The sequence below is a fragment of the Amblyomma maculatum genome, chromosome 7 (genome assembly GCF_055883805.1).
Source record: "Amblyomma maculatum isolate TAMU_Amacu chromosome 7, ASM5588380v1, whole genome shotgun sequence".
NCBI lineage: Eukaryota > Metazoa > Arthropoda > Arachnida > Ixodida > Ixodidae > Amblyomma > Amblyomma maculatum.
Genome location: NC_139350.1, coordinates 63982649 through 64005367, shown reverse-complemented (window position 1 = coordinate 64005367; position 22719 = coordinate 63982649). Strand labels below are relative to the sequence as shown.

Sequence of the window (22719 nt, the reverse complement as noted above, 5' to 3'; positions counted from 1 at the left end):
TCTTTGTAAGCAGCAGGTTTGCTAGCTACCTACAAGGCACACGCAAACGTCCTATCCGTTGTTGGCAAAGCTCTCATTTGAGGTACAGTCTTGAGCAAAAGTGGTATACAACACTCAGCTGGTGGCGGACTCGGGAAAATGGCATTGCAAGGCCATCTAGCAATAGCTATCTGGGATCGAGACAATAGCGGTGGTTCCGCGGTTTATCCACATGCATGTGCCACTGCCATTGTGCCTGTCGCTGACTCGCTAGATGGCATTTAGATGCAGTTTTTCTTAGCTCCGTCACCGCCTGACTGTTGTATACCACTTTTGCTCACGACTGTACACAACTGGGGTTCTCACTCGAGGTCTGCGTTCAGCCAGTCACTGACAATGAAATCGTTACTCAGATTTACGATATGGCGACAGCCTAAATATATTCCGTATAATCTGTCCCCTCATCATGGAAGCTTAATTTAAGAGGACGGGAACCCTCTGCACAGGTGGTGTTCGTCAAAAAAGTTGATATTGGATGCAAATGACGCTTATATCGCTTACGCTCAAGAATTTACCCCCCCCCCCCCCCCCTTAAATACTCTCAACAATCATGTCATTGCAAAGGTGCGCTGTTCGAGACGTAGGTATCCACGTAAATGCTCAGCTGCGTTTCGCCACACATTCTGGAGGTTAAAAGCAGAAGCCTGCGCGTGCATGGCAGCTCACCCGTGTATGAAAGGTCCGTTGTACTGTATGCCACGCTAGCCAGTACCCACGTACAGTATATACTACCTTTCTATGGAATAGGACTCGCCGATCCTTTTCTCAAACCCTCGAAAATGCACAGAAACGTTTTTTGAAGAACGGCTTACAGACTGTACGGTCTGCTTGTCAGCTCACCGAGACGATTAAAGGGCCTCACTGGGCGCTTTGGGGCTAACTAATATGGAGACTAGACATCACTCGCGAGACTCGTCAAGTGTTTGCACTGGCACATTGACTGTATGCGTCTATACGAGTATCATCTCTGATCAAGCTTCGGCTAAATGGCCAGTCTTGTGACAACGCCCTGTGTGCAATGCGTCGCAATTATAACTAAGCCCCAGTGTGCTACTGACAACGCCACGACACCATGTATTCCTGCTACAGCTTTTTAACTTTAAAGTGGAATTTGCTGTGATCACGTGGAATTTCACATCTTTTGGTTGTTAAGAGTCTTTACCACTCATTGACATCGTATGCATTGATTTCGCTGCCCTTGTTACCTTCCTTTTTGTTCTTTGTTGTTACCTGCATTTTTTTTTTTAATTTCACTCAGTGGTCTGAGTGCACCAATGTGAAGGCCTATCGCTGATAAGGGGCAACTCACAATAAATAAATTGTAGTGGGGTGGATTCCACGAGAGATCAAACTGCCCAATTATTTGGCATTTTTGTTTTTCTTGGTTTTTATGCACGCTGTGCGCGTGGTATTGTATGTATCAGTAGTGAATTTATTTTTGTTCTAAAGTAATACTTCCGGATAAAAAAATATGAAAGATGTCACGGGGAAGGCCGCATTTTCGTGCATAGCGCGATTTCTCGATTTTGTAACGACGTCCGAGTCGATTTATGCTAGTCACTAGGAATATAATTTTGCGAGTTAAATGTACAGGTGGCAAGGAGTAACTTAGGCTTGTTTCTGTCATTCTGAGTAAGTCAGTGTTTTCTGTAAAAAAAATGGGAAAATAGCTAAAATTCAAAATTAGGCTAGTTTGGAATTTTTTTCCTACTCGACTAATTCGCAGCGCTTTTAAATCTACCCAGTTATTAGGTACGTATGTAATACACAATTGTGTTGATTTTCATTGCTAGCGAGCGAAGGAAAGCATAACAAATACAATGCCAAATATCGAATTTTTAACTAAAGGACCTTCTTTTCAAAAATAAAATAGAAAAAACACCCATCGCCGATTTTTCTCCAAGTTTTACAGAATGTGCTCAGAAGGTATGCCGGCACGAATATAGAAAAACATGTTGCATTATATTGTTTCCAATCAAGGTATGCTAGCTCAAACTTTTCAAGAGTCGGCAAAAGAACCCAAATGACGGTCGCTAGGCAGATACTACGCCGTAGCCTGCTTTAAATTTTGCCTCAAATGCTATGGCAGACATTTTTCCTCCGTAGACAGTATACGGCAATATTTTATCATAGGCCAACATTTATCTTTGAGTTGAACACGATGGGGAAGGGGGTGGGGGGGGGGGGGGCGCTGCTATCGCCGAGTGTGAGTATTAGCCTTGCACAAGTGTTGTAGGAACGCACACAGAAAAAAAAAAAAAAAAACATTTAGGAGCACGTCTCAGGCAATCTTTTCTGAATAAAAGCCTGGGACATCGGAATAAGTAACGCAATTTAAAACAGCAAGTATTTCGAAAGCGCCCAGTATACGTGCTTCATGTAGAAGCCTGGGCCAAAGAAAAACAATTGAGCCAATTTTGACGGTGCACTATTCTCACTCAACATTCAACAGTCACCCCCGTTGACCAGCCTAAGGACGAGGGTTTTAAAATGATCACTAAGTGTGTCATGTTCTGCTTTGCAAAGGCACACATTTAAATTATCACTATAGATGTGCGTGCCAAGTCCAGCTCCATCCCTTCGCCACATCTATGCACTGATAGAGCTCTGCATTACTTCAAATCAGAAATGTGTGTCATGATTTCATACATGCTGCTTCTTCCTCTGCATTTTCTCGTTGACATAGTCACACAAACTGGACTGCCTATACGGCTGGGGTGGAAGGTAGTTCTCGGTCGGTTTAATCGGCAAATCACACACCGCATCAGATCACATCGCCAGTGCATTCGGCCAGCTCCTGTGACTGCAAGCGCCACCTGTAAGTAGTTTCTTCTTTTTTTTTTTTTTTTTGCGTGATGACTGGTCTACACAACCACTATCCGGAACGAAGTACTATTATGGGCAGTGTTTTCGGGAGTATAATACAAATAAAGTGCTTCAAGGTGAAGTGCTTGTCGTATTTCTATACAATTTTCACTCTTGCAGACGATACAGGGAGCATATGCATTGATTGCAGACGGTAAATTCGCTCGCAGACGCCCCATATTTTAGAGGCGCTCCATCTCGGCGCAGACGAGTGTGAGAACCGCCACAAATTTCTTGCGAGTCTTTATGGGTGACCGCACAAAGGCACCTTGAACGCTGTGTTTTTAAGCTGCCAAGTAAGTCCCATGGCTTCGCAATACAGTGGTGACAGTTTTTTGCGCGGACTATCTTAAGATACACAAAGAGAAAATTCTATTCCAGAGGAATTTTCGCTCAGTGCAAGATGTTGACAGGTGTTCCTTGGAGAAGATTTTGCCGCAAGCTACGGGTCTAATCTCGGATGACCATCTCTGTCAGAACTGTTTTAAACGGTTTAGAGAAATGCTGTCCGCTGCTGAAACAGCAGAGGAATGCATATCTGAAGAGAAAGAGCACTACCGGTATGAACATTTGTCTGATGCCTTGTCTCCCATGGATCAGCGGCATAGAAAATTCTCAGTAAAGAGAAGGCACAGTACAACAGATGAAAAGGTTGCTTCCAGAAAGAACCCTCCGTTCAATACACCCACTGCCAACAAGAATGGTTATGAAACGTTAAAAGACGAGTGCTTAAACTGCACCGAATGGCTGAAAAACTTGAAACAAGCCTACGATTCTGCCTCTTCTTATCAGGAGCGTCTCCGCCTCTTGACCCTGTTGCCAATGAATCTTGGACCGAGAAATACCGAGAAATGGTTGTTCTCTGCCACAGGACATGGTAAAAATGCCTGCGACTGCGTTGGCGGATTAGTGAAACACCAGGGTCTCTCAACAGCTTTAGAGCAGACAGCACCACTGTGATAACATCTGCATCTGAAATAGTCTAACTTATCCGGAAGTCTGAAGAACGTGCGACTGATCCTTGCGCCTGCAGACGAACTTTAGCAATTTCGTGAGCACAAAAAAGATTAGTGGAATAATTTAATTGCTACATATGACAGGAATATACGCTCATGCATGGCACATGTGGTTCGCTGCAAAAGGCAATACAGGTTCCAAGAAGGTTTTATCCGTGGCCCGAACGGCTGCGACTCCCATGAAAGAAATAAAAATATTTTGAAATGAATTCGTGCTATCATAGCGGTTTACGCTGTCCTAAAGGTCTTTATATACGCTACCTCGCATTTATTCTTCATAAGTGGTAGTCTTACTCTCTACTGCCAAGGCGAAATAATATACCACATGTAGAAAGGAGCCTCCAATTCAAACTATGTAGAATTACGATACAAGCTGATTGAAAAGAGAAATCAAACACGAGATCTTCGTTCTCTTCAGTTTTGTGTTCATTCTTTGCTTTCATGTCATTTCGTTTTGGCTGCCAACATTCTGGATTAATCATGGCTGAAAACTTAAAAATTTTGGTTATTCCCGGAAGGGCTGAAAACTATCTGACTTGGCATTTCGAGAAAAAATTAAAAATGCCGAACGGCCTAGTAGCTTTTTTCCAAACGTTAATCAGGTTCTTTTGCCGACTCTTGAAAGCTGATAAGTTTGAGCTTGCATACCTTGATTGGAAACAATATAATGCAACATATTTTTTTATACTCTTGCCGGCATATCTTCTGAGAACTTCTTGTAAAACTGAGAAAAATCGGCGATGGGTTTTTTTTTCTATTTTGTTTTTGAAAAGAAGTCCTATAGTTAAAAATTCAATATTCGGCATTGTATTTGTTATACTTGCCTTCGCTCGCTAGCAATGAGAATCAGTACAATTGTTTATTCCATACGTACCTAATAACTGCGTAGATTTAAAAGCGCTGAGAATCAAATTCCAGCAGGAAAAAAATTCCAAAATATAGCCTAATTTTGTAATTTAGCTGTTTTTCATTTTTTTTTTTTTTTTTACAGAAAACACCATCTTACTCAGAACGGCTGAAACAAGCCTAAGTTACTCCTTGCCACCGGTACATTCAACTCGCAAAATTATATTCCTAGTGGCTTGCATAAATCCACAAAGACGTCGTTGCAAAATCCAGACATAGCGCGATGCACGAAAATGCGGCCTGCGCAGTGACCTCGCTCATATTTTTTTCTCCGGATGTATTACAGAGAGGACAAAAATAATTTCCTTAGATATATTCAATATCACGCGCGAAGCATACGTAAAAACCAAGGAAAACAAAAATATCAAATAATTGGGCAGTTTGATCTCTCGTGGAATCACCGAGTGTAAACTGTAGTGAAAAAGATCTTGTGGAGATTCCTGGCTCCATTGGCGAAAGAAAGCACTGTAGATGGCTGGCTTAACGCCTTTTGACATCCTCAGAAAAGCATGCTGACTGTGCGAATTTATGTGTCCGATATAACACTTAGCGAAAGCCTATTCGTTAAGACCAATGCGATCATTCTGTCTCGGTACCACCCAGTGAGTGATCCCGCTGCGCCGGAAGCTTGCCGCGCACAGCTCTGCGGAGGCACCAGCAGCGGGTTTTATCGCTTACATTATCTCGCCGCCACACGCATACGGTGCCATTATCGCGGCGAATACATGTCCCGAAACCACCGCCCCTTCTTTCCTGAGCGTTCCGCTCTGCTTAACGCGTTCATGTTGCCCGCCGCGCAAATCTGCCGCGACTACTGTCACATACGCGCCTTTGCCTTTCCAGTTAACGTCTAGGATGCCTCGATGGCCAGGTGGGTTCAGACGAAAGGACCGGAGCGCGGACGGTCTGCGCGCGTCAGCACGGATCTGGTGCCACGTGACCACGCGTCGCGTGTCCATCCGGCCGTCGAGCATTCACACGAAGCCAGAGGACCATCCGCGTGTGCCCTCCTCCCCAGGGCTGCTCGCGTGCTGCCGAAAACCTTTCTACCGAGAGTTTCAACATGGACGCCGAGTGTCGTCTCGCTGCTCTGGCGGTTCTACGTGAAGTGTGCGAGGACGACGAGGAAGCTTCCGCGAAAAAAGCGTTAATTTATTGCGAGCGTCTTTAATATTCCATATCGGTGGGCAGCTCTCTACGAGCGGTAAAAACGCAACTGTCGCTTCATCCCTGAGCGCTCTTTCCGCTACTTCACCCAGCACTAGAAACCGAACCCACAAACACAAACACACAAAAAGCGATGCACTGCAGCGAACACAGAGCGAACGACGCAGCGCATGCACAACAGACAACACCCCGTTCGAACTGAATACGAGACGAAAAGCGCGGGCGTAGCAACGCGGAGGTTGCAGCGATACAGCAAAAAAGAGCAAAAACAACCTCGGTCCGCGCGGACTGAAAAAGGCGCTTGGCATATTCCTGTCCGCTCCGTGATCCGGGGCCCCGGACGGCCACGCCGCTCTCTCGCCGTCGGTAAGATCAGTGACGTCGGCGTCACGCGGAGCCCGGGTAGCGCTGACGCGCGCGGACCATCTACGCTCCGGTCCTTCCGTCTGAACCCACCAAACGTATAATGTTTTGTAGTTCATCTTCTGAGAAATTCGGTCCTCCGTGAGTAGTCCTGAGCAACGTAATCAGCACATATCCTTTCGCGTTTCTTTGATTTCTCCACTCGAGATAACGAATACTTTATCCACACTGAGGATGACCTATTTTCATCTGCAATAAAGCCACACCTTTCCGTCCGTTTACAAGGAAAGGCGGAAAATAGGGGAAACGGAGTAGTAATGCCCAGCCCACACAGTCGGTAAAAGTCGTCGGTAATGTTTCAGTTTGGGCCGGCAAGTCTCCTCTTGTGTGTGTGTGTGTGTGTGTGTGTGTGTGTGTGTGTGTGTGTGTGTGTGTGTGTGTGTGTGTGTGTGTGTGTGTGTGTGTGTGTGTGTGTGTGTGTGTGTGTGTGTGTGTGTGTGTGTGTGTGTGTGTGTGTGTGTGTGTGTGTGTGTGTGTGTGTGTGTGTGTGTGTGTGTGTGTGTGTGTGTGTGTGTGTGTGTGTGTGTGTGTGTGTGTGTGTGTGTGTGTGTGTGTGTGTGTGTGTGTGTGTGTGTGTGTGTGTGTGTGTGTGTGTGTGTGTGTGTGTGTGTGTGTGTGTGTGTGTGTGTGTGTGTGTGTGTGTGTGTGTGTGTGTGTGTGTGTGTGTGTGTGTGTGTGTGTGTGTGTGTGTGTGTGTGTGTGTGTGTGTGTGTGTGTGTGTGTGTGTGTGTGTGTGTGTGTGTGTGTGTGTGTGTGTGTGTGTGTGTGTGTGTGTGTGTGTGTGTGTGTGTGTGTGTGTGTGTGTGTGTGTGTGTGTGTGTGTGTGTGTGTGTGTGTGTGTGTGTGTGTGTGTGTGTGTGTGTGTGTGTGTGTGTGTGTGTGTGTGTGTGTGTGTGTGTGTGTGTGTGTGTGTGTGTGTGTGTGTGTGTGTGTGTGTGTGTGTGTGTGTGTGTGTGTGTGTGTGTGTGTGTGTGTGTGTGTGTGTGTGTGTGTATACTGGCGGCAGAGGGTATTGACTCACGGACAAATCTGACGAAGAAGCACGTATTCCGTTCAGAGCTAGGAAGGCGATATTCTACGTACGCGCCTGCGAATGGCACCACGCCCTTCGCAGGTATCACCGATTTATTCTTTAGTTAGGGTAATTGCTTTTCAAGTTTGCTTCAGTGTTGATCTTCGCAGTTCAATTCAGATCTAACGTAATTTATTCTTTATGCGGCATAGTGAATTGTATATTTCATCAAACGACAGCTAAATACGCCTGCCAGGGAGGTTCTGGGCCTCATGAAAAATAGTTCTCACGAAAACCGAATGCATGTCTTCACGGAAATGTAGATGAAAGGCATTCCAGAAGCTTGACAAATTATTATAGCACTACATATATCCAGTTTGGAGGAAATTATTTGTTCTCCACCTTCGTGGACTGACTGAGCATGGGGGTTTAATTTTTCGTGTTGTTTTTTCCCGCGAAAAAATACTTTCGGTGAATGTGTGACTGCCTTTTTCTGCCAATGAATGTGGAAATCCTCTGTGGCTCAAAAGTTATCGTGGCGTTTTCTAACGCCAGCTTTTCGTATACCAGTAATTAAGCTGCATATGATAGAGCTTGAAGCTGTGCTTGTAGAAGAAATTGCTGTCGTCATTGAAATGGGTTGTGTTTGCTTCCAAGCTGTAATCAGCATCACGTGGTCGCCTTTTTTATGGAAGCTATGAAACTTCTCAATCGTGTCCTCCGCGACGCCCATCCGCGATTTCATGTCAGTGGCCTACACACCGCTGATAAAATTATCGACCGGTTGACAGGGACTTGTTTTGTTGATTTTAAACTTTCACTGGAGGGCGAACTCGCACTAAACAGTCAGCGAGCTATCCTTTGCCTGGAGAGAATACTGAGCTTTCCTGTCTAAAACCAAATGTGAAAAGCGAATTCGGCTTATTTTATCGTCCCTATGGTTTCAATCGAAACGTCTAGCCAGTCATAAAGCGCACGATACGATGAAAGCTAATAGTTGTTGGTAATAATGAACGTTGATTTGGTCACGTTTCAGTGAGTCGCTTGTAATAATTAAAATAACTCTAGAAATTCAAACACAAGTAATCGCAAAAAAAAGAACTTCGCAAAAATGGTCATTACTCGCAGCTAATATTTCCAGCTACTGATATTCCCGCGGAAATAGTCTTCCGTAATGTCTACGCTTTCAGAGAACGACTGTAGCATTACCCTATGAAGTTCGAACCGCTCTTTGCTCTACATTATGAATACCAAGAAAAAAAAAAAAAGGCGTGGTCAGTTTTCAGGGCAGCCAGCCCACAGCGGAGCACAACAGATCGCTATAGCTTGATTTTATTGCAGCCGCGTTGACCCCATTGAGCATAAAACGGGCCTCGAAGCAGCTCGCTGCACGCAACTGTGGAGTGGGACCCATCATGCCGCCGGGAGGGGAAAACGGTGGCGCGGAGTGGTACAAAGGGGACTCCTCACACGGAGGCGAAGGCATCGAGGCAGCGTAGTAACCTCCACGTCCTCGCGACGTCACTAAGCTCGAGAGCAGTGCGTGCTCAGTGTTCACAGCGTCAGTTGCCTTAGTTACTGTTGCGGGAGCTCCCGAAGAAGCCCATTATTTCCATCGATTTCTATCTGGCCGCAGGAAGACGTTCAATCGGGGGTGCGCACCACAGTTGCGCCCTACGAAGCAATAATGTCACGACCCATGCTCAACTAAAAAGAAGCGACAGCCAGGAGCTGCCATCAGGGTCTTTCTCCGCCTAGCGCGCAGAGTACCCGCAGCATCTGCGCCTGCGCAGTACGTACGACAGCGTGAGCTGCGCATTCACCCCGCTCTAACATGTTCTCACTCAGCATCACGAACAACGCGCCTGTGCAGAATAGAGCATTCACCCCACTCACTTGACTCCCGAGCGATCGACCAGCAGGACTCGATCGCATGAACAGAAGCCGCCGATGAACGCCGTTACGCGAACGCTCGAACGACTCGAGTCGAGACTGATACGAACGAGAGAAGCGGGCGCATCGGGGCGCAGCGTCTGAATTTGTTTTTCTCGTAACGTTTTGTTGTCAGAGATTATGAGGAGTTCGACGCCAGGTCTGGAGCAGTATTAACGGGAACCTAGCACGACTCTAATCATCCTTGTTAATGCCTTCGGATCCAAAAGTAGTCGTAATTAAGCGATTCTTGGGAATTTAATACTCGGTTACGCAACAGTGGCCAACATAATGGCCTTGGTTCGTACTGCTGCAGCGCGCTAGTTTTTCTTTGCATAAGAGAAACGCTCTGTAAGTAAACCTATGGAAGCGCTATGTCGCAGTTTCAATAGTTGCTACTGCAACTCGCCAAGCACTAAAATCGGCCATGCATGCACTGTACCTAAACAAGAGCGACGCGTGCACTTGTCGCAACAGGTACTCGAAATAGCCCGCGTTCTGCATAGGTCTTCCTGTGGCCCGACAGCTCGGCGCGCGACATGCGAGTGAAAACATCGTTCTTTGCCTTTATGCACGTAAGCGTGAAGCATTGACTGACACTGGGCCTTCACTCCGCATGGGAAGGTGGCCTTTTTCGCGAACGCTTCGATATACCTCATTGGTGTGGCATCTATACACAATAACTACTGCTCTAGCAAGACCATGAACAATAGCTTTAAGTTAGGATTTGTAAATTCAACTCTGGTGCTTTGCAACTAAAAAATTTGGCGGAACTTTTTCGAGCAACACCACTTGTGGAATGACCACTCAGGCTATTTCGGCTGTAAGGTGTCACAGTCACTGGGCGCAATAAACAGACTTCCAACAATTTAACTAGTGAGGTAGGAATGCTATACAAGTGTGCAGTCCACGATTATCTACACTACAAAAAAATAAGTGCGATACAAAAATGAGTTAACCAGCTACTCGCACAGGAAAGAATTTAAGAAACATTGACTATCATCAGTTTTTAATACGCCGACTTCATTGCTAAACTCGTGAAAAGCACTTTGCTGCAATGTTCAACGTATGTGAATAGTTGAACAAAAAATACTATTCGTAAAGCTGTGCATCGTCAACAAACTTTTGTTGTCAACTAAGAATGATCACAACGTTACAACGAATCACGAATAAAAAATATAAAACCCCCGTTAAGAAAATACGTATAGACATTATTATCTGCTTCGCACTGGTCTGTGCAGGGGAAATTGTACAAATACTTGGTTGTTTCTACTTTATTTTTTATCCAGGTCACATGGACAAAATAAATGGCGGAGTTTGAAACGCTTAGATGTTTATGAGACCCCTGACGGCACTTCATGGCGTGATCACGTTCCTTAAAATTCTACAGTGTTTATAAACAACGACAGCAGCCGAATACGGTTTTAGACGTAGCACAAGCGACAAAGAAAATTCGTTCACAATCGTTTTGAAACTTCTGCACAACGGATTACTCAGTTGGTAGAGAGACTCCCGGCGACAGGCGGTGGTCCCGAGTTCGAACCCCGCATTAGAACGAATTCTTGTTCAGCTACAGAGTTTCTGCAGCAGCCATATAGCTTTGCTTTGTTGGGTGTTAATGAGTAATCGCTCCCTTAAAACTAAACTAATGCACCGAAGGCCCTCTAATTATAGTTTTTCATCTGTTACGACTGCACGCGATTTCTTGGGCATGCTGGGCTCTTTATCGCAAATATGTGCCCTTAGGCATAATCCCCATTATGTGCAGCGAATGAAACAACTCGCAGCTTCTTGAGGCTGCGCATACTAGTCGAAACTGTCGACCAGATGACGCCTCCAGCATCAGGAATTGAGAGCCTGCCCTCACCCTCGTCCTACACTGAACAGTGCCATTTTGAGCGTTTCTCCAACTTCCCCACTTATGCTCACATGCCTGATTATATCTGCAAAGAACAGCTTTAGAACATTTAACAGTTATCCAAATTTATCAATATCATGCAAATTTGTAATGCGAATACTCTCACTAAATTTGCCAGTGCCTGAGATTTGTGCCAGTAACGAAGGAATACATGCGATTTGAAAGTTCCCCGCCATGTTTTTTTTTTCTTTTTTGAAGCCCAAACGAGTAAAGAGGAGTCAGCAAAATTTATGTGCAGGTGATCAAAGCCCGGTCGACCTTAAGTGGTGTGGCGCCTCACACCGAGTCCGATACCGCTTGACCTTGAACATCGCTGCAGTTCTCACAGTGTGAACGGTACGCGCTAAGTCGAGGAAGCGTTGTACAGACTGGACACCAGGAATAATATCCAGTGGACTGACGAAAGGTAATGGAATTTGCAGCGGCGAGCTCGAACGCAAGGTATGGTGACATTAAAATGCTTGAAAAACAGTAAACAGTGATAGCAGTGGTACACATCGTTTCCTCCTTCGAAAAAGCGGCACTCTTAGCATACATTTGGGATTCGGAAAGCCGAACAAGTTCTCCACGATTGGTTGTAATTTACAGGCAGTCCAAACTTGTTTCGTAAGCTAAGTCATGTGGCAAGTATTACTGTTCCGAGCCGAGCAGTAATAGCAACGCTCGTCTCTCTCCGCAGAGCCGGAGTTGTAAAACAAGCCTGCGTCACTGCTTGCGGTCTAGTCTAGCCACGTCCTTGCCAAGCGCCCGCTTTCTTGTCTCCGAGATGGGAATAAACGGAACCACTGCGGAAGCCTTACTTCAGGATTTCGTGTCCGTACACAGTAACAGCCGTAAAAAGAACTCTTTATCGAACGGCTCTCAAGGTGATATGCCTATCGGAACAGCATGTCTGGGAAAACGAACCTCGTATCTGCAACAAAACCGGCCACAGAGCGGACAGCTACTGAGCCCTCGACAACCGCACCGATAAGCTCGACGCACAGTTGGAAGCTCCTAGGCCCGCGTTAGCAGCCAGCGTTCGACTGCTGCTGTGCTTTCCCCCACACGGCCGCGCGCAGCGCAGCTGGCCGCAGGCACGTGTCCGCCTTGCGACGCTCGTCTCCGCTTGAATGAGAAGCGGCCTTATGTCAAATGTGCTTTACCCCAGCCGTGTGAACCCGATTGAGGCCTGGGATGACGGAGAGCAGCTGTGCATGCAATGTCGTTTCGGCCACGAGGTCGCTTTCGTGCGCCTGTCCTGTGCAGTATCGCGCGTAATAGTTTTAATCCCCTCCCGTTGTTGGCTGTCTTTTGCCCTTGTTGCTGGTGTAGCGAACTATTTTTTGAAGCCAGCGACAAGATGCTGCACAGATTACACGCGAAGTCAACGGCCAGTTTACGCGTGCGCGTATAAAAGCTACCTTCTTGAAAATTTGCCAATAAACGTTGTCCATTCTGCGTTGTTCTGCGCGCTCACAAAGCACGAAATACGACGGACAGAAACGCACGCAAGAACAAGAGTAGTACTACCGCGCCACGAAAGTAGCTTTAGAGCATGCATGGCCCGAAGGATATAGCTGGTAATATAGACAAATTCTATAGCATTACTGAGAGGGTGGCAGGCATTTAAATTAAGCTTGATACGCAGTGTAAACTGAATGTTGTACAAGTCTAAGCGCTACCATGTAGTCATGATGATCAGGCAGTGGAAAGCTTCTACGAAGATGTAGAATCGGCAATGCGAAACGTAAAGACGCAGTATACTGTACTAATGGACGACTTCACTGCCAAGGTAGGGAAAGCAGGCTGGATACTAGGCACTGGGTATCTATGGCATTTATTATAGGAATAGCAGGGGGCAGTTACTACCGGAGTTTGCAGAGCGCAATAACTTAATCATAAATACCTTCTTCAGCAAACAGGAGTGGACATGGAAAAGCCCTAACGGGGAGACTAAAATGAAATTGACTTTATACTGTGTTCCAACCCCGTCATTATGTAGAATGTAGAGATAATCGGAAAGTTGCGTTGCAATGACCACATGATGGTAAGGTTTCGAATTAGTCTAGACCTCAAGAGGAAACGAAACAGGTTAGTAAAAAAGAAGCCCACCAACGAATTAGCAGTGATGGGGAGGGCAAAATAATTCAGGACCTCGCTGCAGAATATCCAGCTTTAACCGAGGATGATGACGCCGTAGAAGCAATGAGCAATTATTTCAGAGATATCATTACTGAGTGCGCGGTAGAAGAGGTAGGATACCGGTAAACTATTCAGGGTGACGAAATATTTAATTAAACGAAAAAGTGGAAACGCTTCCAACCCAACAGAGAGGACAGAACTGGCAGAGATATCAAAGCTAATCAATGAGCGCAAAGTGGCCGACATAAGGATGTATACCATGGGGAAAACTGAGCATGCTCTAAAGAAATTGCGCATAGGCAGAAACCAGACATATGCGATAAGGGACAGGGCGGGCAATGTCATCCCGAATATGGATAGTCTAAGTAGCCGACGATTTCTATACTGATCTATATAGTAGCCGAAGTAGCAAGGGCAATAATGAGGTAGGCAGTAGTGAAAAGCACTCAGACGTTCCGCCATCGACGAAGGAGAAGGTCAAGAAAGCATTAGGAACTATGCAAAAGAAAAAGGCAGCTGGGAAGGGTCGGTTAACTACAGATTTGTTAAAGGACGGGGGGATATCGTGCTAGAAAAACTGGCCACCCTGTATACGCAGTGCCTGGTGTCATCGACGGTACCGGAACCATGGAAGAACGCAAACATTATCTTAATTCATAAAAAATGGAACGCTAAGGGCTTGAAAAAGTACAGGCCAATCAGCTTACTGTCACATATAAGGTGTTTACCAAGGCAATCGCTAACAGCATCAAGAAAATTTTACTTCAGTCAAGAAGAAGATAAAGCAAATTTTCGGAAAGGATCCTCTACTATTGATTATATCCATACCATCAATAAGGTGATAGAAAAATGCTCGAAATATAACCACCCCTCATAAAATAGCATTCACTGATTACGAAAAACCATTTGACTCAATAGAAACCTCGGCGACCATGCAGGCATTGCGAAATCAGGGTGTAGACAAGCCGTGTGTGAAAGTACTGGAAGGTGCCTGTAGTGGCTGCACAGAAACCATAGCTCTGCATAAGGAAAGTAGCAAAATTCCCATCCTATTCCCAGTAATCTGCGAATGCCTGATGGCATTGCCTTGCTGAGTAACTCAGGGGATGAGCTGCAAAGAATGATTTATGACCTAGACAGGAATAGCAGAACCTTTAAACTTCGACTGCCCCGGGAAGGAACAGCAGTTCACAATAGGTAGCGAAGAACTGGAAGGGGTAAGCGAATATGTCTCCTTAGGGCAGGTAGTAACCGCTGATCCAGACCATGAAAGGGAAATAACGAGGAGAATAATTTTAGGATGGAGCGCATTTAGCAAGTATTGTCAGATTATGACTAGCAGCTCACCGGTATCGCTCAAGAGAAAAGTATACAACAGTTGCATCTTGCCTGTACTCACCTATGGGGCTGAAACGTGGAGGCTAACCAAGAGAGTTTTACTTAAGTTGAGGACAACGCAGAGGGCTATGGAACGAAAAATGGTAGGGGTAACATTAGGAGATAGAAAGCGTGCAGAGTGGGTCAGAGAAATAACTCAAGTTACCGACATTCTAGTGGAAATTAAGAAGAAATGGGCATGGGCAGGACATGTAGTGCGAAGAGAGGATAACCGATGATCTCTTACGGTACAAATAGGATTCCAATGGAAGGAAAGCGTAGCAGGGGGCGGCAGAAAGTTAGGTGAGCGGATGAGGTTAAGAAGTTCGTAGAGATCAAATGGATGCAGCTAGCAAGACCGGGTTAATTGGAGGGTTAATTGGAAGAGTTTGGGAGAGACCTTCGCCTTGCAGTGGGTATAGCTAGTCCGGCTAATGATGATGACCCCCCAGAAAGTGCTCGCAATGGAGCGCCCCGCGCTTCGCCAAGCGAAAAACGCCCAGGAGAAAAAATTACAAGAGTTCAACGCTGCTGAACCAAATATTGAGCGAAAGCAGTAGCACCGGGTTACCGAGCGTTCTCTTTTTCTTCTTCCTCAGCCGACATATAAAGCCCCGCTATAACCAAGCCGTATGAACGTGCCTTAGTGGCCTATAGGGGTATAACGTGAATGCCAGGGTCCTAGCAGGCTGATTCTGACATAACCGTCCCATGTGAAACGAAAGACCCAAGTTGGCAGCTCCTGCCAACTGAGCCGCGGCTCCGACCGCGCCACGCCGATCGCTTGAGTTGAGAGCCCATCTCTCGCTTTTGTGTCACCTGGGTAAAACGTCCCTACCGCCGCGCTACGCCGACCGTTTCAGTTGGTAGCCCAGCTATAGCCCAGCGCTCACCCTAGTGTCACGTGGGGTGTGAGGTCACAGCGTCACGTGGGTAAGACGTGGCTACCGCCGCGCTACGCTGAAGGCTGGAAACCTACAGTAGTATTGCTTTTGCAATAAGAATTGCACGGTCTCGGAGAGAGCAACGGAGGCTTGCGCATGGGCTCTTGGAAAAAGGCTTTCTCGGGAAGCAACCAACCGCCGTGGAAGGGTAACCAGCACGAAAGCGGTCTGCATACGTCGCAAACTGCTTTCGAAGTTAAGCGTTTCAAATCCCTAGGCCTCTAAAATGAAAGGTACGCGTTAGACTGCCTTAATACGGGCATGTTTATTTGCACGCACGCACGCACACACACACGCAGCTAGACACACTCGTGCACGAGCCTGCAGATGGCTTACAGTATAGCTAAATATACATAATGTGTCGCACAGTCCTACCACAACACAAAACATCTCATTGCTCGCGGATACCGACACAAAGCTCCTATTCGCTCGCTGCATATGGGAGTCCGAGCGGCCTGCTCAGGGCTGCCGATTACGATCACTAAGGGGCTTCAGCGGTTCCAGCCATAGAGAAATGGGCGGTAAACTGCGCTAACGAGATACTAACGGTGCTGCGCCTTGGCAGTTTCTATTGCGCTTACTCGCATCCCGCAAACTACATGCAGCCTATATTTGAAACCTTACGTATACTTTCGCGAAAAAGACTGGGCACAAAAAGGCACACATACGACATGTATACCTTTTGTGTGTGCCTTTTTGTGTCCAGTCTTCTTCGCGCAAGTATGCGTAACCTTTCAAAGATGAACCAACTCGCCCAAACAAGAGTATTACATGTAGCCTATAGTACATCAGGTTTCAGCAGTCGAAGGCAGCTATGACGTCATAAGCATAGGGTTATGATCCCGAGAGAAAAAACAAACTATACTACTACAGTGAATTGATGTTCCATACTATTCTTTAACCCTTGCTAGCACGCGGCTTTATCATTTTTTTTTAAACATGCGAGAATTAACAATGCCTCAGCAAATACTTTATTGAGAGTAAGACAAAACAAAACAAACAGCCTCTTTCAGTTGAGGGCGACCACTGGTAGCGACAGATATTTTTAGCCCGGTAACCATCCGTTCTGTCTACGAGCCTCAGTTCGGGCAGTGTGTCCTCGTCCCATCACAAATACATAGCTCCTGATTCGCTGTTTTATTCTATGTAATGTCTACGCCAGCATAAGCGAGTAGTAGTGACAGCGAGTGAACAATTGGTTATTATATCGCTCACCATATATATGCTCGATTACAAAATGTTTTTGCTGAAACCAAAACCAGTATAAATCAGTGGCTCTAATTCTCGCAAAGCCGCAAATCGTTCAAATTTGGTGAAAACAGTTTTGTGACCAGGGTTTGCTGCCCCAGCAAGCTGCCTACAGGTTCCCAACTTATGTGTTAGTGAAAATGTTACATGTAAGGAATGGACCCAGAACCATGTAGGTGCACAGAGGAGTAGGCGACAACCAGTCGTACAGTGTAACAAGAGTTCTGTGTCTACCGTGCGAAACAACTGAGCCAGTGTCTCAACATGTTGCGTGAAATTCCGGTTTATGTTTAAACCGGTGTGAAAAAAGGGACAATAAATAAATTAATGCAGTTCAAGTAGTACGCATCGCTGAAGTCTGCAGAACCCCTTTCAAGGAACGAAATATATGGCTAAGGCCCTCATAGATAAACTGATTATGGGATACCGTTGCAATGCGACAGAAGTAAACAAAAATGCTGACAAGTCTAACCGGAGGAACCAACGCATTTGGTTGTCGTTACTTAGGTGAGGTCAGTTTAGGTCCATTACCGGACGTAAGCTGACCTAACTAAAAGTTGAGAATGAGGTAGACTCAGAGGCCTGCACTCATCAGGAATTCCGCGACGCTCTCACCGTTTCATGACGCCGGTGATGCAAGACGGCTCGCCTGCTGTGGAGGAAGGTGACGAGCGAAGCTGCACCCGTCGACGCTCGGAAGAAAGCGGCGGCTTGGGGGGCGGATTTGCAATACGCGGTCAACAATGCCCGCTATCAGACTATCAGCTGGCCGAACCCATTATACAGCTAGGCGAAAGGGGGCACGGCCAGTGGTTTGCGGCTGGGCCCGTAACGTGCGAATCGCACAGGGAGGCCGCTCGCTTCGCAAAGCCACACACGTGGTACCGGCAGTGCCGGTGCACTCGCTGCGCGAATACACGAATGCCACGCCAGCCACGCGACAGAAACAACTGAAACAGAGCAACGCAGACAACCAGCTGCCGCTGCTGCCAGCCGCCGCGGCGCGCGGCGCCGCGACGGGTCAGTAAACCCGAGTGTGCTTCGATGCGAGCGCCCTCAGGGCGAACAGTTGCAATACACCTCTGCTAAGCACTATACCTCTGCTTTCGGTTTCAGCGATGCAGTTTCGGTTCCGTTTCCAAGATTTGGAGGCGCGATGGGCTGCCTTCGTTTTGAATGGGGCAATCGTGGTTTGAGCGGAAGAGTGTTGCTGGGTTGAGTGTTAGTGGCGTTGATGCAATGAAAAGAAGCGCGCTGTATAAGATGGGAAAAAGAAATATCTACCTTAAAGAATTACTGAAACGAAGTTTTTGCCCTCGTGTTTTTATGGTTTAAATGCAGAACATCACCATATATGCGCCAAGCCATATATGGTGATGTTCGGCAATGGTCACATAAAAGCACAAGGCAAAGAATTCGTTTCAATAATCCCCAAAAGCGCTAAATAATTTATAATTGTTTTTCTCCTTGATTGTGCTTCAGTTTTGGTTGCAGCAATCGAACGATGGCTATGTGTGAGTTCTGCTTAGAAGACGTGAGACATGAAGAAAGCGGCGACATATCTCGTGTTATGTAATTTTCACTCGCTGCTGGGCTTTGGGCTGGAATGACGCAAAAGGAAGTTACAGCGGTTACACTAGGTCTCGCCTCACATGCCATAAAACACCGTGAAGCCGAAACAGCACGACAGGATGAATTTGATTATGCAGACATTCTACGAATATAAAACGAGGTTGCTGGCGCAGAACAGAGACCGAAAGGAAGCACTTTAAATTCATAAAGACCGTCGGGGGTGACGAACGCTGTTTTCTTTCTGTCCCTTTCGTCCACTTGTGTCTGCCAGTAGCCATTCTTGAGATCAAGCGACGAGAAATATTTGGCATTGCGTACCGGTCCAATGCTTCGTCGATACGCGGGAGCGGGTATACGCCCCGCTTCGTTACCTGATTTACCTTACGATAATCGGCGCAGAAACGCAAGGTATTGTCTTTTTTCTTCACCAACACTACAGGCGAAGCCCAGGGGCTGGTAGACGACTGCACCACGTCGTCGGTAAGCATTTCTTGCACCTGGCTTCGAACAGCCTCTCATTCGGTTGACGACACGCGGTATGGGTGTTTGGAAATCGGCTTGGTCTCCGCGTCAACCATAATGCGGTGTTTGCCTACTGGGGTGCGCCCAACTTTCGAAGACGTTGCAGAGCATTCATAATAGTCCTGAAGGAGCTCTAGGAGTCACCGCCGCTCAATTACCGACAGATTGGGATTAATGTCCACAATTTATAGGATGTCGGGTGCATCGCATCGGGCTGGCGATGGCGGTGCCAGAGTACAGATGTTCGCTGGCTCAATAAAGTTGGCAACATACGCGATGGCCATTCCTTTCGCAATGTGCGGAAACTCGGTCCCGAAATTCGTAATCCAGAGCTTCACACAACCGTCCCTCAAGCGAACAAGTCCTCTTGCAGCGCTGACCCCTTTCTCAAGAAGCAGGCCCACGTTCGTTCCTCTCTGCCAGTACGTCGCGGTCGCATGGTGAGTCGCTTTCTACGAAGACCATAACGCTGCACCATTGCGGGACCATAACATCAGCAGCTGTAATACGTAAGGCGGGTGTTGATGAACCGTCGGCGCTAGATGTCGCGATGGCTTGGCTCAGCGAAAACGTCACACGTGATTCTTTCAAATTAATTATCGCACCGTTAGCCTTTAAGAGATACAGGCCCAGTATGACGTCTCGCGAACAATGGGTAAGAACAACGAAGTCGCCAACATAAACAAATTCGTCAATTGCAACTCTCGCAACGCATCTTCCAGCCGGGGTAATAAGGTGTCCCCCTGCCGTGCGAATCTGAGGCCCAGTCCACTCGGTTAAAACTTTCTTCAATTTCATGGCTAACCCACCGCTCATAACTGAATAGTCAGCCCCCGTATCAACTAACGCGGTAATGAGAAAATCGTCGATAGAAACTGGTATGTCCGAAGCTGCGCACTCAGGTTCATCATTATATGACTCCGTCTGATAGCCGTTATCTTGTAATAAACGTGATGGAGGATGTTCGGCAATTCGCTCATCAGTGGCCTCGCCTCCGCAGGTCGCTGTTCCTAGTTTTCCCGACGAGTCGGGGAGCGGGGGCTCGGCGAGCGGCCAGTGCGGTATGTAGAGGGACGTGGACTTGGGGAACGATAACGGGAAGAGGTAATGACGCGGGACCCGTAATGTGGCACGTCTGGGGGCCGTTTGGGGGATCCGTGCACGCGGATGAAAGCCACGACGTCTGGTGCGGCGGTACGGACAGAACCTCAACATGTGACCGGCCTCACCGAAGTGGTAACAAAGGGGCCGTTGGTCAGGGGCACGCCAGACGGGAGTCTTTAGAAACCGTGCCTCGGCTAGAAGAGGAGGACGACGCGGACTTGGTTCAAGTGTCGGGGTGTCCACTCTGGCTCTAGGAGAGTCGTACCCACTCTATGGTGCTGGTTTGGATGAGGCACGGTGTTCGCTCTTGAAGAATCGCACAGGGTATTCTGTTGAAGCATGGATCCGTACGTAGGCACACTCGGTGGCGGTGGCTGCACAGCAGGCACAGATGGCTCCGGGACGACGTGCCTAACTTCCTCACGAACGACCTCCGCGAGTGACGGAAGCCTCGATGACGACGTCAGACCCTGTATCTGAATGCTTCTTAGCTCTTCTCTGACCATGGATTACCAGAAGCATAGACGGCCGGTGACATGGCGGACACGTCACGGTTATAGTACTGTGCCCTGTGATGAAGTGTTTGTTCCATCGTGGTGGCCTCCGCTAGAAAATCGGATGTCGTGCCGGGTGAATTGCACACGAGCTCAGCAAATGTTTCACCCCAAGCATTAGGTGGCGCACTTTCTTCTCCTCAGACAGATTTGGATCAGCACGCCTAAAAAGGCAGGTCATGTCCTCGAGTACATTCCAATACTTTCGTTCGGGGCTTGGCAGTGAGATCGCAGTGCTGTCTCCGCACGCTCCCTTCGGTCGTTGGCGGTGTAGGTCACCAGCAGCTGGCGACGAAAGAGGTCCCATGATGGTAGTGTCGTTTCGTGGTTGACGAACCACGTCCGCGCCGAATCTTGGAGAGCAACTACAACGGCTCATCTCAGCCGTTGTAGTTGGTGGCCCGTTCGAATTGGTCCAGCCGGTCCTCAGCGCCTTCATAAAGCTCGCCATGGAAGGACGGTGGTGTTTGAGACTGGAGGACGACAAACTGGAGTGAACTCTCTCCGTTAGCCACAATGTTCGTGTTCGATCTATACATGGTGGTCAGATGCGTTCAGAACAAAGGTCCGAACTCTGGCGACTGATCTCGGAGGCGGCGGCTGGTGCTGCGGTGGACTGGTGTCAAATCCGTGGTGACTCTCGGTTGCCCTTGAGGGGTGGAACTCAGCAAAAGGGGAATCGTACCCGGCTGCTCCACCAGAAAATGTAACGAGCAGAAGGCGGCAACCACTGAACGGATCAGTGTCACACACTCAGCTTCGTCCTCTTTCTTTTTCTCGGTTCCGAGAGGCAGGCGGCAATATCATTATATCCATCGTCCGGCTTGATGCTTTAAAGGTCCACGGAAACGGCCCCCAAGAAACCACTGATAAACGTGTTCAGTGTGTAGAACACATCCTTTTGAGCATTAACGCAAAGTATAACTCCTTGGAACAAAGCCAGCGATTTATTATTAATTTTTAAAAACAGCGTTTTTTGAAATTCGCGGGCAGAGGAAATGTCGCTTGGCGGAGTCGAATGGAACTATTTCCTAATCCCGTGACGTCACGGGTCGGTTGACTGGCAAGGCTTGCTAGAAGCTGCCATTCGCTGCGGTCACTGCAACCATGACGTCACGAACACACTTCCGGTAGCTGCGAAAGTCGTCTGCTTGTGCGCTGCTCGAACTTTGTGCGGGCTGTTACAGCTCGCCGCCCTTATCGGTTAGGTGGCCATTGCCCATTAAGTGCAACAACCGAAACGACGCAGGGATCGGCAGAACGAAGCTGCATTTACAAATATCTTATTTATATAACATGGTTTCAGGAGTATCGGAGTGTCGTCCGACGAGGCGTCAACAGCACGGTCAAGCACCGCACGATGGCAGCACCTCCTTGACCGCCGTAAACAACGCCGCTGTGGCCCCTCCTCCCGCATACCGTTCGCGAACCACACGGCGGATCGTTAGCACCGATGTCCGAAATAAAGCGTGCTAAAATTTGTTGGCGTCTGGAATACTGAGCCGAATATCAAGTATGAAGCCCTCGTGAGGATCGCTGACCAGCAGCAAATTGCTGGTAAGAGCGATAGCCGTGATACAAGCTAGTTTCTGCTCAAGCCAGCTGCCGCTGGTGCATTTCGGCTGATCCGATCTGCTCGTACTAGCTCTGCGATTAATGCGTCGGCAGAGTTAATCCTATAATTATCTTACTATGGCAGGATAGGAATCACTATAAGGCAGTTTCATAAGTAGACGATTTACGACAGCGTTGATCATGTTCCAAAGCGTCGACCGCCGCGGCTTCGAAGCGAAACAATAGGCCTAGCGACGACTAGGGACGGTCACGCACGGCGCCTGCGTTCGCCGCGCTCGCACGTTCCACCCCCGCGGTAATTCTGTAACGTACCTCAGCCTGCTCGCGGCATCCCGTGCTGCAAGCGTTGCAAACTCGTGTACTTTCATAGCTAAGGCCGCGTATTTTTTGGCGTTCTGCTCAGCAACAAGCCGTTCAAACG

General features: G+C 47.6%; 1 protein-coding gene across 2 annotated transcripts in view; it reads right to left on the bottom strand.

Annotated features, from left to right (window-relative positions):
* Positions 1–18014, bottom strand: part of LOC146183556 (polyisoprenoid diphosphate/phosphate phosphohydrolase PLPP6-like) — a 39636-nt gene extending 21622 nt beyond the window's left edge. The window contains exon 1 of one of the 2 annotated variants that reach the window (XM_084609143.1): positions 17587–18014. In XM_084609143.1, the coding sequence (XP_084465269.1) occupies positions 17587–17594 (8 nt within the window). In that variant the 5' untranslated portion in view covers positions 17595–18014. The remainder of the gene's footprint in view (positions 1–17586) is intronic. The other variant, XM_084609142.1, reaches the window with a different exon arrangement.
* Between the last annotated feature and the right edge of the window lie 4705 nt (positions 18015–22719).